The sequence below is a fragment of the Vidua chalybeata genome (assembly GCF_026979565.1).
Source record: "Vidua chalybeata isolate OUT-0048 chromosome 1 unlocalized genomic scaffold, bVidCha1 merged haplotype SUPER_1_unloc_1, whole genome shotgun sequence".
In the NCBI taxonomy this organism is placed as follows: Eukaryota; Metazoa; Chordata; class Aves; order Passeriformes; family Viduidae; genus Vidua; species Vidua chalybeata.
Window position 1 is genome coordinate 302 of NW_026530279.1, and position 15,385 is coordinate 15,686.

General features: G+C 67.7%; 1 protein-coding gene across 1 annotated transcript in view; it reads right to left on the minus strand.

The window, feature by feature from the left end:
• Positions 1-802: 802 nt before the first annotated feature.
• Positions 803-15,385, minus strand: part of OPLAH (5-oxoprolinase, ATP-hydrolysing) — a gene marked incomplete at its 3' end in the record, with an annotated part of 33,631 nt that continues 19,048 nt past the window's right edge. The window contains 10 exon segments of the mRNA XM_053932976.1: positions 803-952; positions 3,093-3,227; positions 4,247-4,378; positions 5,171-5,355; positions 6,280-6,454; positions 7,438-7,539; positions 8,753-8,913; positions 11,538-11,689; positions 13,462-13,574; positions 13,965-14,103. Coding sequence (XP_053788951.1) covers positions 803-952; positions 3,093-3,227; positions 4,247-4,378; positions 5,171-5,355; positions 6,280-6,454; positions 7,438-7,539; positions 8,753-8,913; positions 11,538-11,689; positions 13,462-13,574; positions 13,965-14,103 — 1,444 coding nt within the window.

A 15,385-nucleotide genomic window follows, 5' to 3' on the forward strand; every position in this document is an offset into this window, starting at 1 on the left:
CTCCCCTGTCCCTCACCTGTCCCTCACCTGTCCCCTCACCTGTCCCTCACCTGTCCCTCCCCTCCCCTCACCTGTCCCCTCCCCTGTCCCTCACCTGTCCCTCCCCTGTCCCTCCCCTGTCCCCTCACCTGTCCCTCCCCTCCCCTCCCCTCCCCTGTCCCCTCCCCTGTCCCCTCACCTGTCCCTCACCTGTCCCCTCACCTGTCCCTCCCCTGTCCCTCCCCTGTCCCCTCCCCTGTCCCTCACCTGTCCCTCACCTGTCCCTCACCTGTCCCCCTCACCTGTCCCTCCCCTGTCCCCTCCCCTGTCCCTCACCTGTCCCTCCCCTGTCCCTCACCTGTCCCCTCACCTGTCCCCTCCCCTGTCCCTCACCTGTCCCTCCCCTGTCCCTCACCTGTCCCCTCACCTGTCCCTCCCCTGTCCCCTCCCCTGTCCCTCACCTGTCCCTCCCCTGTCCCTCACCTGTCCCCTCACCTGTCCCTTCCCTGTCCCTCACCTGTCCCCTCCCCTGTCCCTCCCCTGTCCCTCACCTGTCCCTCCCCTGTCCCTCACCTGTCCCCTCACCTGTCCCTTCCCTGTCCCCTCCCCTGTCCCTCACCTGTCCCTCCCCTCCCCTCCCCTCACCTGTCCCTCACCTGTCCCTCACCTGTCCCTCCCCTCCCCTCACCTGTCCCTCACCTGTCCCTCCCCTCCCCTCACCTGTCCCTCACCTGTCCCTCCCCTGTCCCCTCCCCTCACCTGTCCCTCCCCTGTCCCTCCCCTCCCCTCCCCTCCCCGCCCCTGTCCCCGCCCCCGGCCTCACCTGCGAGGCCGCGCATGCGCCGAACGCGCGCAGCACCACGTCCACCACGCGCTGTGACGTCAGCACGTTCCCGCCCACCACGGCGGCCTCGGGGGAGGGGTCCAGGATGGAGCCGGGGGGGATTCGCACCTGGACAGGGGCCAGGCAGCCCTGGGGGGAGACACACCTGGGATACACCTGGGGACACCTGGGATACACCTGGGGACACCTGGGCACAGCTGGGTACACCTGGGATACACCTGATACACCTGGGATACACCTGGGATACACCTGGGATACACCTGGGCACACCTGGGATACACCTGGGATACACCTGGGATACACCTGGGCACACCTGGGATACACCTGGGATACACCTGGGATACACCTGGGCACACCTGGGATACACCTGGGATACACCTGGGATACACCTGGGCACACCTGGGATACACCTGGGATACACCTGGGATACACCTGGGCACACCTGGATACACCTGGGATACACCTGGGATACACCTGGGCACACCTGGGATACACCTGGGATACACCTGGGATACACCTGGGCACACCTGGGATACACCTGGGATACACCTGGGCACACCTGGGATACACCTGGGATACACCTGGGATTCGCACCTGGACAGGGGCCAGGCAGCCCTGGGGGGAGACACACCTGGGATACACCTGGGCACACCTGGGCACACCTGGGATACACCTGATACACCTGGGGACACCTGGGCACACCTGGGATACACCTGGGATACAGCTGGGATACACCTGGGCACACCTGGGATACACCTGGGATACACCTGGGATACACCTGGGCACACCTGGGATACACCTGGGATACACCTGGGATACACCTGGGATAAACCTGATACACCTGGGATACACCTGGGATACACCTGGGTACACCTGGGATACACCTGGGCACACCTGGGATACACCTGAGCACACCTGGGATACACCTGGGATACACCTGGGGACACCTGGGATACACCTGAGCACACCTGGGATACACCTGGGGACACCTGGGATACACCTGGGATACACCTGGGCACACCTGGGCACACCTGGGATACACCTGGGATACACCTGGGATACACCTGGGCACACCTGGGATACACCTGAGCACACCTGGGATACACCTGGGATACACCTGGGGACACCTGGGATACACCTGGGATACACCTGGGCACACCTGGGATACAACTGGGATACACCTGGGATAAATCTGGGGACACCTGGGATACACCTGAGCACACCTGGGATACACCTGGGATACACCTGGGCACACCTGGGCACACCTGGGATACACCTGATACACCTGGGATACACCTGGGATACCCCTGGGATACACCTGGGATACACCTGGGCACACCTGGGCACACCTGGGATACACCTGGGATACACCTGGGCACAGCTGGGACACACCTGGGCACACCTGGGATACACCTGGGTACACCTGGGATACACCTGGGCACACCTGGGATACACCTGGGTACACCTGGGATACACCTGGGCACACCTGGGTACACCTGGGTACACCTGGGATACACCTGGGTACACCTGGGTACACCTGGGCACACCTGGGATACACCTGGGTACACCTGGGTACACCTGGGATACACCTGGGCACACCTGGGACACACCTGGGCACACCTGGAGACACCTGGGATACACCTGGGTACACCTGGGTACACCTGGGATACACCTGGGCACAGCTGGGACACACCTGGGCACACACCTGATACACCTGGGATAGACCTGGCACACACCTGGGCACACCTGAACCCCACTTTAATCTCACCTGGGCACACCTGGGCACACCTGGGCACACCTGGGCACACCTGAACCCCACTTTAATCTCACCTGGGCACACCTGGCACCCCCTGAGCCCCCCTGGGGTCCCCAGCGAGGGGATGTGGGAGGGGTTGGGGGCCTCACCTGGTTTGGGGTTTTTGGGGTGCTCGGGCTGTTTTTGGGGTGTGTTTGGGGTTTTGGGGGTGTTTTGGGGGTTTTTGGGGTGCTCAGGCTGTTTTTGGGGTGTGTTTGGGGTTTTTGGGGTGTGTTTGGGGTTTTGGGGGTTTTTGGGGTGCTCGGGCTGTTTTTGGGGTGTATTTAGGGTCTCTTTGGGGTCTCACCTGGTTGAGGGGGATGTCGTGCCCCACCAGGCAGCGCAGGCAGTAGATCAGCGCTGACAGGGTTTGGGCTGGGTTTGGGGATGTGTTTGGGGTTTTGGGGGTGTGTTTGGGGTTTTTGGGGTTTTTGGGGTGCTCGGGCTGTTTTTGGGGTGTGTTTGGGGTCTCACCTGGTTGAGGGGGATGTCGTGCCCCACCAGGCAGCGCAGGCAGTAGATCAGCGCTGACAGGGTGATGGCGCGGGGCGCGTTGCAGTTCCCCAGCACCTCGGGGCCCGTCCCCCCGAAATCGAACACGGCGCTGCCCTGGGGGGAGAGGGGCGGGCACTGCACCCCAAAACCGGCCCGGAGCCCGGGGGGGGGGACCCCAAAACCGGCCCAGAGCTCGGGGGGACCCCAAAACCCGCCCAGAGCTCGGGGGGACCCCAAAACCCGGGGGGACCCCAAAACCAGCCCGGAGCCCGGGGGTGACCCCAAAACCCCCACAGAGACCAGGGAGTGACCCCAAAACCCGGGGGTGACCCCAAAACCCTCCCAGAGCCTGGGGGTGACCCCAAAAACCCACACAGAGACCAGGGAGTGACCCCAAACCCAGGGTGACCCCAAACCCGGGGTGTCCCCAAACCCGGGGTGACCCCAAACCCGGGGTGACCCCATTTCCCCCCGACCTCGTCGGGGTCCAGCTGGATTGGGGTCCCCAAACCTTGGGGACGTCCCCGTGTCCCCACAAAGCCCACGCTGTCCCCGCGGTGTCCCCAGGCTGTCCTCGCTGTCCCCTCCCTGTCCCCCTGTCCCTGCTGTCCCCTCTCTGTCCCCCCTGTCCCTGTCCCTGTCCCCATTGTCCCTGTCCCTGTCCCCATCCCACCCCGCGGGGCTCCAGGTGCACGCGCAGCCGGATCAGGGTGCTGTCCCCTCTCTGTCCCCATTGTCCCCTGTCCCCGTGTCCCTGTCCCTGTCCCCATTGTCCCCATGTCCCCGTGTCCCCGTCCCACCCCGCGTGGCTCCAGGTGCACGCGCAGCCGGATCGGGGTGCTGTCCCCTGTCCCTGTCCCTGTGTCCCTGTCCCTGTCCCCATGTCCCTGTCCCCGTGTCCCTGTCCCTGTCCCCGTGTCCCCGTGTCCCTGTCCCACCCCGCGGGGCTCCAGGTGCACGCGCAGCCGGATCGGGGTGCTGTCCCCTGTCCCTGTCCCCGTGTCCCTGTCCCCGTGTCCCTGTCCCCGTGTCCCTGTCCCTGTCCCTGTCCCCGTGTCCCTGTCCCCGTGTCCCTGTCCCTGTCCCCGTGTCCCTGTCCCCATTGTCCCCATGTCCCCGTGTCCCCATCCCACCCCGCGTGGCTCCAGGTGCACGCGCAGCCGGATCGGGGTGCCATCGTCCATCGTGTCCTCGGCCGCCAGCGACGTCCCCCAGCGCGTGGCCACCGCCCGCAGCGTGTCCCGCACGGCCACCTCCGCGTTGGCCTGGGGGCAGGGGTCACACAGGGGTCACTCAGGGGTCACTCAGGGGTCACCGGGGGTCAGGGGTCACACAGGGGTCACTCAGGGGCCACACAGAGGTGTTTGGGGTGTATTTGGGGTTTTTTGTGTTTTTTGGTGTTTTTAGGGTTTTCGGGGCGTATTTGGTGTGGTTTTGGGGTGTTTTGGGGTGTATTTGGGGTTTTTGGTGTTTTTAGGGTTTTTGGGGTTTTTGGGGGTGGTTTTTGGGGTGTTTTTGGGGTGTTTTTGGGGTCTCACCTGCACGTGCCCCATGTAGGCCTGCACGGCCTGCAGCCCGTGCTGCCCGATCAGCCCGGGGCACGGGGCCTGGGGTTTTGGGGGGGATTTGGGGTTTTGGGGATCTATTTGGGGGTTTTGGTATTTTTAGGGTTTCTGGGGTGTTTTTGGGGTGTTTTTGGGGTGGTTTTGGGTCTCACCTGCACGTGCCCCATGTAGGCCTACACGGCCTGCAGCCCGTGCTGCCCGATCAGCCCGGGGCACGGGGGGCTGGGGTTTTGGGGGGGATTTGGGGTTTTTGGGATGTATTTGGTGGTTTTGGTATTTTTAGGGTTTTTGGGGTGCTTTTGGGGTGGTTTTGGGGTCTCACCTGCACGTGCCCCATGTAGGCCTGCACGGCCTGCAGCCCGTGCTGCCCGATCAGCCCGGGGCACGGGGGGCTGGGGTTTTGGGGGGGATTTGGGGTTTTTGGGATGTATTTGGTGGTTTTGGTATTTTTAGGGTTTTTGGGGTGCTTTTGGGGTGGTTTTGGGGTCTCACCTGCACGTGCCCCATGTAGGCCTGCACGGCCTGCAGCCCGTGCTGCCCGATCAGCTCCCGGACCAGCCCGATCCCTTTCTGGTTCGCCGCCACCTGCGCCCGCAGGTCGGCCAGGTTGTCCCGCAGGTTCCGCGTCCCCGAGCAGCCGGGGACGGCGCCGGGGGCCAGCAGGGCCTCGGTCACCGCTGGGGACAATGAGGGGACAGTGACAGTGACACAGTGACACAGTGACAGGGACAGGGACAGTGACAGGGACAGGGACAGGGACACCCCCGGGGACAGGGACAGTGACAGGGACAGTGACACCCCCGGGGACAGGGACAGTGACAATGACAGTGACAGTGACAGTGACAGGGACAGTGACACCCCCCCGGGGACAGGGACAGGGACAATGACAGGGACAGTGACAGGGACAGGGACAGGGACACCCCCGGGGACAGGGACAGTGACAGGGACAGTGACACCCCCGGGGACAGGGACAGTGACAATGACAGTGACAGTGACAGGGACAGGGACAGTGACACCCCCGGGGACAGGGACAGTGACAATGACAGTGACAGTGACAGTGACAGTGACACCCCCCCGGGGACAGGGACAGGGACAGTGACAGGGACAGTGACAGGGACAGGGACAGGGACAGGGACACCCCGAGTCCCCTCCCGGGTCCCCCCAGGGCCAGCAGCGTGTCCCCGCTGCATCTCCAGTGTCCCCACCTTGTCCCCAATGTCCCCCATCGTGTCCCCAGCCCGGCCACGCCATCTTCCCCCCATGTCCCCGATGTCCCCGATGTCCCCAAGGATGTCCCCGATGTCCCACCCTGCTCCTGGAACGGCCCCCCGGTGACCAGTTTGAAGGACAGGAACACCTTTGTCCCCAGTGTCCCCAATGTCCCCGATGTCCCTGGATGTCCCCAATCCCCCGATGTCCCCAGGGATGTCCCCAGTGTCCCCGATGTCCCACCCTGCTCCTGGAACTGCCCCCCGGTGACCAGTTTGAAGGACAGGAACACCCTTGTCCCCGATGTCCCCGATGTCCCCAATCCCCCGATGTCCCCAGGGATGTCCCCGATGTCCCCAGGGATGTCCCCAGGGATGTCCCCGATGTCCCACCCTGCTCCTGGAACTGCCCCCCGGTGACCAGTTTGAAGGACAGGAAGGTGGCCCCCTCCTGGGCCAGGCTCTGCGAGTGCGGCGGCATCGAGCCGGGGCTGCAGCCGCCCACGTCGGCGTGGTGGCCACGGCTGGCCACGAAGAACACGGGGCGGGGCTGGCCCGGCCAGAACACCTGGGGACAGGTGACATTGGGGTTAGAGACTGGGACAGGTGACATTGGGGACAGGTGACATTGGGGTCAGACACCTGGGACAGGGGACACCTGGGACAGGTGACATTGGGGGTTAGAGACTGGGACAGGTGACATTGGGCTAGACACCTGGGACAGGTGACATTGGGGTCAGACACCTGGGACAGGTGACACCTGGGGACAGGTGACATTGGGGTCAGACACCTGGGACAGGTGACACCTGGGGACAGGTGACATTGGGGTCAGACACCTGGGACAGGTGACATTGGGGTCAGACACCTGGGACAGGTGACACGGGGCGGGGCTGGCCCGGCCAGAACACCTGGGGACAGGTGACATTGGGTCAGACACCTGGGACAGGTGACACCTGGGACAGGTGACATTGGGGGTTAGAGACTGGGACAGGTGACATTGGGTTAGACACCTGGGACAGGTGACATTGGGGTCAGACACCTGGGACAGGTGACATGGGGCGGGGCTGGCCCGGCCAGAACACCTGGGGACAGGTGACATTGGGGTTAGAGACTGGGACAGGGGACATGGGGTCAGACACCTGGGACAGGTGACATTGGGGTTAGACACCTGGGAGAACAGAACACCTGGGAACAGGTGACATTGGGTCAGACACCTGGGACAGGTGACACGGGGTCAGACACCTGGGAGAACAGAACACCTGGGGACAGGTGACATGAGGGGGCTGAAAACCCTGGGACAGAGCACCTGTGGGGACACCTGGCCAGGACACCTGGGGGGGACAGGTGACCTTGGGTGTCCCCAGTGTCACTCACAGGTGTGCCCAGGTGTCACTCACAGGTGTGCCACAGGTGTGCCCAGGTGTGCCCAGGTGTGTGCCCAGGTGTCACTCACAGGTGTGCCCAGGTGTGCCCAGGTGTGCCCAGGTGTCACTCACAGGTGTTCCCAGGTGTGCCCAGGTGTGCCCAGGTGTGTGCCCAGGTGTCACTCACAGGTGTGATGACGGTCAGGTCGGGCAGGTGGCTGCCCCCCGCCCGGGGGTGGTTGCTCAGGATCACGTCCCCCTCCCGCAGCTCCGGGCCCAGGTTACGGATCTGGGGGGGAACCGGGGGGGGGCTGAACCCCAAAACCCCCCCGGGGAGCCCCAAAATCCCTGGGACCCCCCAAATCCCACCTGGGACCCCCCAAATCCCCCTGGGGACCCCCAACACCCCTCAGGGTCCCCCAGATCCCACCTGGGACCCCCAAACCCCCCCAGGGACCCCCCAAACCCCACCTGGGACCACCCAAACCCCACCTGGGACCACCCAAACCCCACCTGGGACACCCCAAACCCCACCTGGGACCCCCCAAATCCCCCCAGGGACCCCCCAAACCCCTCCAAATCCCACCTGGGACCTTCCAAACCCACCCTGGGACTCCCCAAAACCCCCCCAAATCTCCCCTGGGACCCCCCAAATCCCCCAGGGACACCCCAAACCCCCCCAAACCCCACCTGGGACCCCCCTGGGACCTCCCAACCCCCCCTGGGACCCCTAAAACCCCACCTGGGACCCCCCAAACCCCCCCAGGCACCCCCCAAACCCCCCCAGGGATCCCCCAACCCCCCCCAGGGACCCCCCAAATCCCCCCTGGGATCCCCCAAACCCCACCTGGGACCCCTAAAACCCCACCTGGGACTCCCCAAACCCCACCTGGGACCCCCCAAGCCCCCCCCGGGACCCCCAAACCCCACCTGGGACCCCCCAAACCCCCCCAAATTCCCTCACCTGGAACTGCACGGCCTCTTGCATGGCTCTGGGACCCCCCAAATCCCACCTAGGCCCCCCCAAACCCCACCTGGGACCCCCAAATCCCACCTGGGACCCCCCAAAACCCCCCCAAATCCCACCTGGGACCCCCCAAACCCCTCACCTGGAACTGCACGGCCTCCTGCATGGCGCCCAGGTGCACGGGGATGTGGGGGGCGTTGGACACGAGCCCCCCCGGGACCCCCCAAACCCCCCCAAACCACACCTGGGACCCCCCAAAGCCCCCCAAACCCCCCCAGGGACCCCCCAAATCCCCCCTGGGACCCCCAAATTCCCTCACCTGGAACTGCACGGCCTCCTGCATGGCTCTGGGACCCCCAAACCCCACCTGGGACCCCCCAAATTCCCTCACCTGGAACTGCACGGCCTCCTGCATGGCTCTGGGACCCCCAAATCCCCCCTGGGACCCCCCAAATTCCCTCACCTGGAACTGCACGGCCTCCTGCATGGCTCTGGGACCCCCAAATCCCCCCTGGGACCCCCCAAATTCCCTCACCTGGAACTGCACGGCCTCCTGCATGGCGCCCAGGTGCACGGGGATGTGGGGGGCGTTGGACACGAGCCCCCCGTCGGGCCCGAAGAGCGCGCACGAGAAGTCGAGGCGCTCCTTGATGTTGGTGGAGACGGCCGTGCGCTGCAGCGTGCGCCCCATCTGCTCTGCGGGGCCACGGAGCGCTCAGCGGGACCCCCGAGAGACCCCCGAGAGACCCCCGGGACCCCCGAGAGACCCCCGGGACAGCCAGAGACCCCCGGGACTGCAGCGTGCGCCCCATCTGCTCTGCGGGGCCACGGAGCCCTCAGCGGGACCCCCGAGAGACCCCCGAGAGACCCCCGGAACAGCCAGAGACCCCCGGGACAGCCAGAGACCCCCGGGACCCCCGGGACCAGCCAGAGACCCCCGGGACAGCCAGAGACCCCCGAGAGACCCCCGGGACCCCCGGAACAGCCAGAGACCCCCGGGACAGCCAGAGACCCCCGGGACCCCCGGGACCAGCCAGAGACCCCCGGGACAGCCAGAGACCCCCGGGACTGCAGCGTGCGCCCCATCTGCTCTGCGGGGCCACGGAGCCCTCAGCGGGACCCCCGAGAGACCCCCGAGAGACCCCCGAGAGACCCCCGAGAGACCCCCGGGACCCCCGGGACCAGCCAGAGACCCCCGAGAGGCCCCCGGAACAGCCAGAGACCCCCGGGACTGCAGCGTGCGCCCCATCTGCTCTGCGGGGCCACGGAGCCCTCAGGGGGACCCCCGAGAGACCCCCGAGAGACCCCCGGGACCCCCGGAACAGCCAGAGACCCCCGGGACCAGCCAGAGACCCCCGGGACAGCCAGAGACCCCCGGGACCCCCGGGACAGCCAGAGACCCCCGGGACAGCCAGAGACCCCCGGGACTGCAGCGTGCGCCCCATCTGCTCTGCGGGGCCACGGAGCCCTCAGCGGGACCCCCGAGAGACCCCCGGGACCCCCGGGACCCCCGAGAGACCCCCGGGACCCCCGAGAGACCCCCGGGACCAGCCAGAGACCCCCGAGACCCCTGAGAGCAGCCCGGGACCACCCCTGACCACCCCGGGATCCCCCGTCCTGGGTCTGCCTCGGGGAGCGGGGGGTGAGTTTGAGTCGAGGGGTCCCCGGGGACCCTCAGGGGGCACCCCAAAAACCGGGGGACCCCCAGAGATGCCCCCGGGACCCCCCAGGAGACCCCCGGGACCCCCCCAAAGCCCCACCTGCGATGCTCATGAAGCCCCCAAGAACCCCCCCGGACCCCCCCAGACCCCCCCAGGACCGCCCAAGCCCCCACAAAGCCCCCCTCAACCCCCACCTGCGATGCTCATGAAGCCCCCAGGACCCCCCAGACCCCCCCAGACCCCCCAGGACCCCCCAAAGCCCCACCTGCGATGCTCATGAACCCCCCCAGACCCCCCCAGACCCCCCCCAGACCCCCCAGGACCCCCCAAACCCCCACCTGCGATGCTCATGAAGCCCCCAGACCCCTCCCAGACCCCCCCAGACCCCTCCCAGAACCCCCCAGACCCCCCAGGACCCCCCAAACCCCCACCTGCGATGCTCATGAAGCCCCCAGACCCCTCCCAGACCCCCCCAGACCCCTCCCAGAACCCCCCCAGACCCCCCAGGACCCCCCCAAACCCCCACCTGCGATGCTCATGAAGCCCCCAGACCCCTCCCAGACCCCCCCAGACCCCTCCCAGAACCCCCCCAGACCCCCCAGGACCCCCCAAACCCCCACCTGCGATGCTCATGAAGCCCCCAGACCCCTCCCAGACCCCCCCAGACCCCTCCCAGAACCCCCCCAGACCCCCCAGGACCCCCCCAAACCCCCACCTGCAATGCTCATGAAGCCCCCAGACCCCTCCCAGACCCCCCCAGACCCCTCCCAGAACCCCCCCAGACCCCCCAGGACCCCCCCAAACCCCCACCTGCGATGCTCATGAAGCCCCCAGACCCTCCCAGACCCCCCCAGACCCCTCCCAGAACCCCCCCAGACCCCCCAGGACCCCCCAAACCCCCACCTGCGATGCTCATGAAGCCCCCAGACCCCTCCCAGACCCCCCCAGACCCCTCCCAGAACCCCCCCAGACCCCCCAGGACCCCCCAAACCCCCACCTGCGATGCTCATGAAGCCCCCAGACCCCTCCCAGACCCCCCCAGACCCCTCCCAGAACCCCCCCCAGACCCCCCAGGACCCCCCCAAACCCCCACCTGCGATGCTCATGAAGCCCCCAGACCCCTTCCAGACCCCCCCAGACCCCTCCCAGAACCCCCCCAGACCCCCCAGGACCCCCCAAACCCCCACCTGCGATGCTCATGAAGCCCCCAGACCCCTCCCAGACCCCCCCAGACCCCTCCCAGAACCCCCCCAGACCCCCCAGGACCCCCCAAACCCCCACCTGCAATGCTCATGAAGCCCCCAGACCCCTCCCAGACCCCCCCAGACCCCTCCCAGAACCCCCCCAGACCCCCCAGGACCCCCCCAAACCCCCACCTGCGATGCTCATGAAGCCCCCAGACCCTCCCAGACCCCCCCAGACCCCTCCCAGAACCCCCCCAGACCCCCCAGGACCCCCCCAAACCCCACCTGCGATGCTCATGAAGCCCCCAGACCCCTCCCAGACCCCCCCAGACCCCTCCCAGAACCCCCCCAGACCCCCCAGGACCCCCCCAAAGCCCCACCTGCGATGCTCATGAAGCCCCCAGGACCCCCCCAGGACCCCCCCAGGACCCCCCCAGCCCACCCCAGACCCCCTCAAAGCCCCCCGCCCCCCCACCTGCGATGCTCATGAAGCGGTGCGCGAACACCGAGAGCTGCACGGGCTCGAGCCGCGTGCCCAGGGCCCGCGCTGGCCCCGCGGCCACCGCGATGCTGATGTCCCCGAGCGGCGTCACGCTGGCCACGCAGCCCGGCTCCACCACGATGGTGCTGGGGGGGGGTCCCGCGGGTCGCACCGGGGTCCCCCCGAACCCCCCCAAACCCCCCCAGGGTCCCCCCACAGCCCCTTGGGGTCCCCCCCCCCCAGCGGCATCTCGGCTTTTTGGGGTCACCCAAAACCTCCCCGGGGTCTAGCCAGCCTCCTTGGGGGGCCCCACAACCTCTTTGGGGTCCCCCACAACCCCCTGGGGTCCCCCCAGACCCCCCCCCCCTTCCCCCAGGGTTCCACTGTTCCCCCCACAACATCTTTGGGGTCTCCACCCGTCCCTTGGGGTCCCCACAACTCCCAGGGGTCCCCAGCAGCGTCTCGGCCTCTTCATTGGCTTTTTGGGGTCCCCCCTGTCCCTCTGTCCCTCTGTCCCCCTGTCCCTCTGTCCCTCTGTCCCCCTGTCCCTCTGTCCCTCTGTCCCTCTGTCCCCTCTGTCCCTCTGTCCCTCTGTCACCGTGTCCCTCTGTCCCTCTGTCCCCGTGTCCCTCTGTCCCCCTGTCCCTCTGTCCCCTGTCCCCCTGTCCCCCTGTCCCCCTGTCCCTCTGTCCCCCTGTCCCCCTGTCCCTCTGTCCCCCTGTCCCTCTGTTCCTCTGTCCCTCTGTCCCTCTGTCCCCGTGTCCCTCTGTCCCTCTGTCCCCTGTCCCCCGTCCCTCTGTCCCTCTGTCCCTCTGTCCCCCTGTCCCCGTGTCCCTCTGTCCCTCTGTCCCTCTGTCCCCTCTGTCCCTCTGTCCCTCTGTCCCCCTGTCTCTCTGTCCCCCTGTCCCTCTGTCCCTCTGTCCCTCTGTCCCTCTGTCCCTCTGTCCCCGTGTCCCCCTGTCCCTCTGTCCCTCTGTCCCTCTGTCCCTCTGTCCCCCTGTCCCTCTGTCCCTCTGTCCCCCTGTCCCTCTGTCTCTCTGTCCCCCTGTCCCTCTGTCCCTCTGTCCCTCTCTCCCCCTGTCCCCCTGTCCCTCTGTCCCTCTGTCCCTCTGTCCCCTGTCCCCCTGTCCCCCTGTCCCTCTGTCCCCCTGTCCCTCTGTCCCTCTGTCCCCCTGTCCCCCTGTCCCTCTGTCCCTCTGTCCCTCTGTCCCTCTGTCCCTCTGTCCCCGTGTCCCTCTGTCCCCCTGTCCCCCTGTCCCTCTGTCCCTCTGTCCCCTGTCCCTCTGTCCCTCTGTCCCCCTGTCCCCCTGTCCCCCTGTCCCTCTGTCCCTCTGTCCCCTGTCCCTCTGTCCCTCTGTCCCCCTGTCCCCTGTCCCTCTGTCCCTCTGTCCCTCTGTCCCCTGTCCCTCTGTCCCTCTGTCCCTCTGTCCCCTGTCCCCTGTCCCTCTGTCCCTCTGTCCCTCTGTCCCCTGTCCCTCTGTCCCTCTGTCCCCGTGTCCCTCTGTCCCTCTGTCCCTCTGTCCCCCTGTCCCCCTGTCCCCCTGTCCCTCTGTCCCTCTGTCCCCTGTCCCTCTGTCCCTCTGTCCCCCTGTCCCCCTGTCCCCCTGTCCCTCTGTCCCTCTGTCCCCTGTCCCTCTGTCCCTCTGTCCCCCTGTCCCCTGTCCCTCTGTCCCTCTGTCCCTCTGTCCCCTGTCCCCCTGTCCCCTGTCCCTCTGTCCCTCTGTCCCCGTGTCCCCCTGTCCCTCTGTCCCCTGTCCCCCTGTCCCTCTGTCCCTCTGTCCCCCTGTCCCTCTGTCCCTCTGTCCCTCTGTCCCCCTGTCCCCCTGTCCCCCTGTCCCCTGTCCCTCTGTCCCTCTGTCCCCGTGTCCCCCTGTCCCTCTGTCCCCTGTCCCCCTGTCCCTCTGTCCCCCTGTCACACCTGTTGGTGTCGATGAGGATGGCGGGCCCGGGCAGGGCGTGGTCAGAGCCCAGCTCCCCCAGCAGGTACACGGGGGTGTCCCGGTACCCCCCCTCGAAATAGCACCGCGTCACCTGCGGGGACACCGGCGGCACCGGGGGTCAGCCCCGGGCACCCGGGGGCACCTGGGGGCACCCGGGGTCAGCTGGGCTCTCGGCCATGGGCTCGGTGCCCCCCGTGCCCCCCGGTTCTCCGATGCCCCCCAGTTCCCCCCGGTGCCCATCCCCGTTCCCGGTTCCCCCCGGTTCCCCGGTACCCCCCGGTGTCCCCGGTGTCCCCGGTGCCCCCCCGGTGTCCCCCCGGTACCCCCCGGCTCCCCATTCCCCCCGGTGTCCCCGGTGTCCCCGGTGCCCCCCCGGTACCCCCCGGCTCCCCATTCCCCCCGTTCCCCCCGGTGTCCCCCCGGTTCCCCGGTTCCCCAGTGCCCCCCCCGTTCCCCCCGGTGTCCCCCCGGTGCCCCTCACCGTCTCCGGGCGCGGGGGGTGCCCGCGGGGGCCCAGCGGGGTCTCGGGCACGGGCTCGGTGCTGCCGGTGCCCCGCACCCGCAGATCGTCCACGAGCACGGCCCGGCCCGGGATGGTGAAACCGAACTCCTGCCGGTACCTGCGGGGGCGTCAGCGACACCGGCCGGGGACAGGGGACACGGGGGACACAGGGGGGACACAGGGGGGACACACGGGGGGGACACGGGGGGGACACAGGGGGACAGGGACACACGGGGGGGACAGGGACACCGGCCCCGGGACAGGGGACACAGGGGGGACACAGAGGGACACGGGGGGACACAGGGGGACACAGAGGGGACAGGGGGGGACACACAGGGGACAGGGGGGACACAGAGGGGACAGGGGGGGACTCAGGGGGGACACAGGGGGACACAGGGGGGACACAGGGGGGACACAGGGGGGACAGGGACACACGGGGGGGACAGGGACACCGACCCCGGGATGGTGAAACCGAACTCCTGCCGGTACCTGCGGGGGCGTCAGCGACACCGGCCGGGGACAGGGGACACGGGGGACACAGAGGGGACAGGGACACGGGGGGGGACAGGGAAACACAGAGGGGACACAAGGGAAGGAGCAGGGATGCAAGGGGAGGGGACAGGGAACCCAGGAGGGGACACTGACCCCGGTGGGGACAGGGACACAGGGGAGGGGACAGGGACCCACAGGGGGGGACAGGGACACCGACCCCGGTGGGGACAGGGACACAGGGGAGGGGACAGGGACCCCCGAGGAATGGAGAAGGGATCCCTGCAGGAACAGGAATGGGACCCCCGGAGAGAGGGGATTGGGGCGCTGGGAGGGGATTGTGACAACACCAGGACGGGGCTGGTGGCACAGGGACAGGACTGGTGGCACAGGGACAGGACTGGTGGCACTGGGACAGGGCTGGTAGCACTGGGATGAGGTTGGTGGCCCTGGAACAGGCTGCTGGCACTGGGACAGGGCTGGTGGCACAGGGACGGGACTGGTGGCACTGGGATGAGGTTGGTGGCACTGGAACAGGCAGCTGGCACTGGGACAGGGCTGGTGGCACAGGGACGGGACTGGTGGCACTGGGATGAGGTTGGTGGCACTGGAACAGGCTGCTGGCACTGGGACAGGGCTGGTGGCACTGGGATGTGGCCGGTGGCACTGGAATGGGACTGGTGACACTGGGATGTGGCCGGTGGCCCTGGGCCGGGCCGGTGGCACTGGGATGGGGCTGGTGGCCCTGAGACAGAACTGGTGGCCCCGGGCCGGGCCGGTGGCACTGGGACAGGACTGCTGGCACTGGGATGTGGCCAGTGGCCCCGGGCCGGTGGCACTGGGCTGGGCCGGTGGCACTGGGATGGGGCCGGTGGCCCTGGGCCAGGCCGGTGGCACTGGGATGGGGCCGG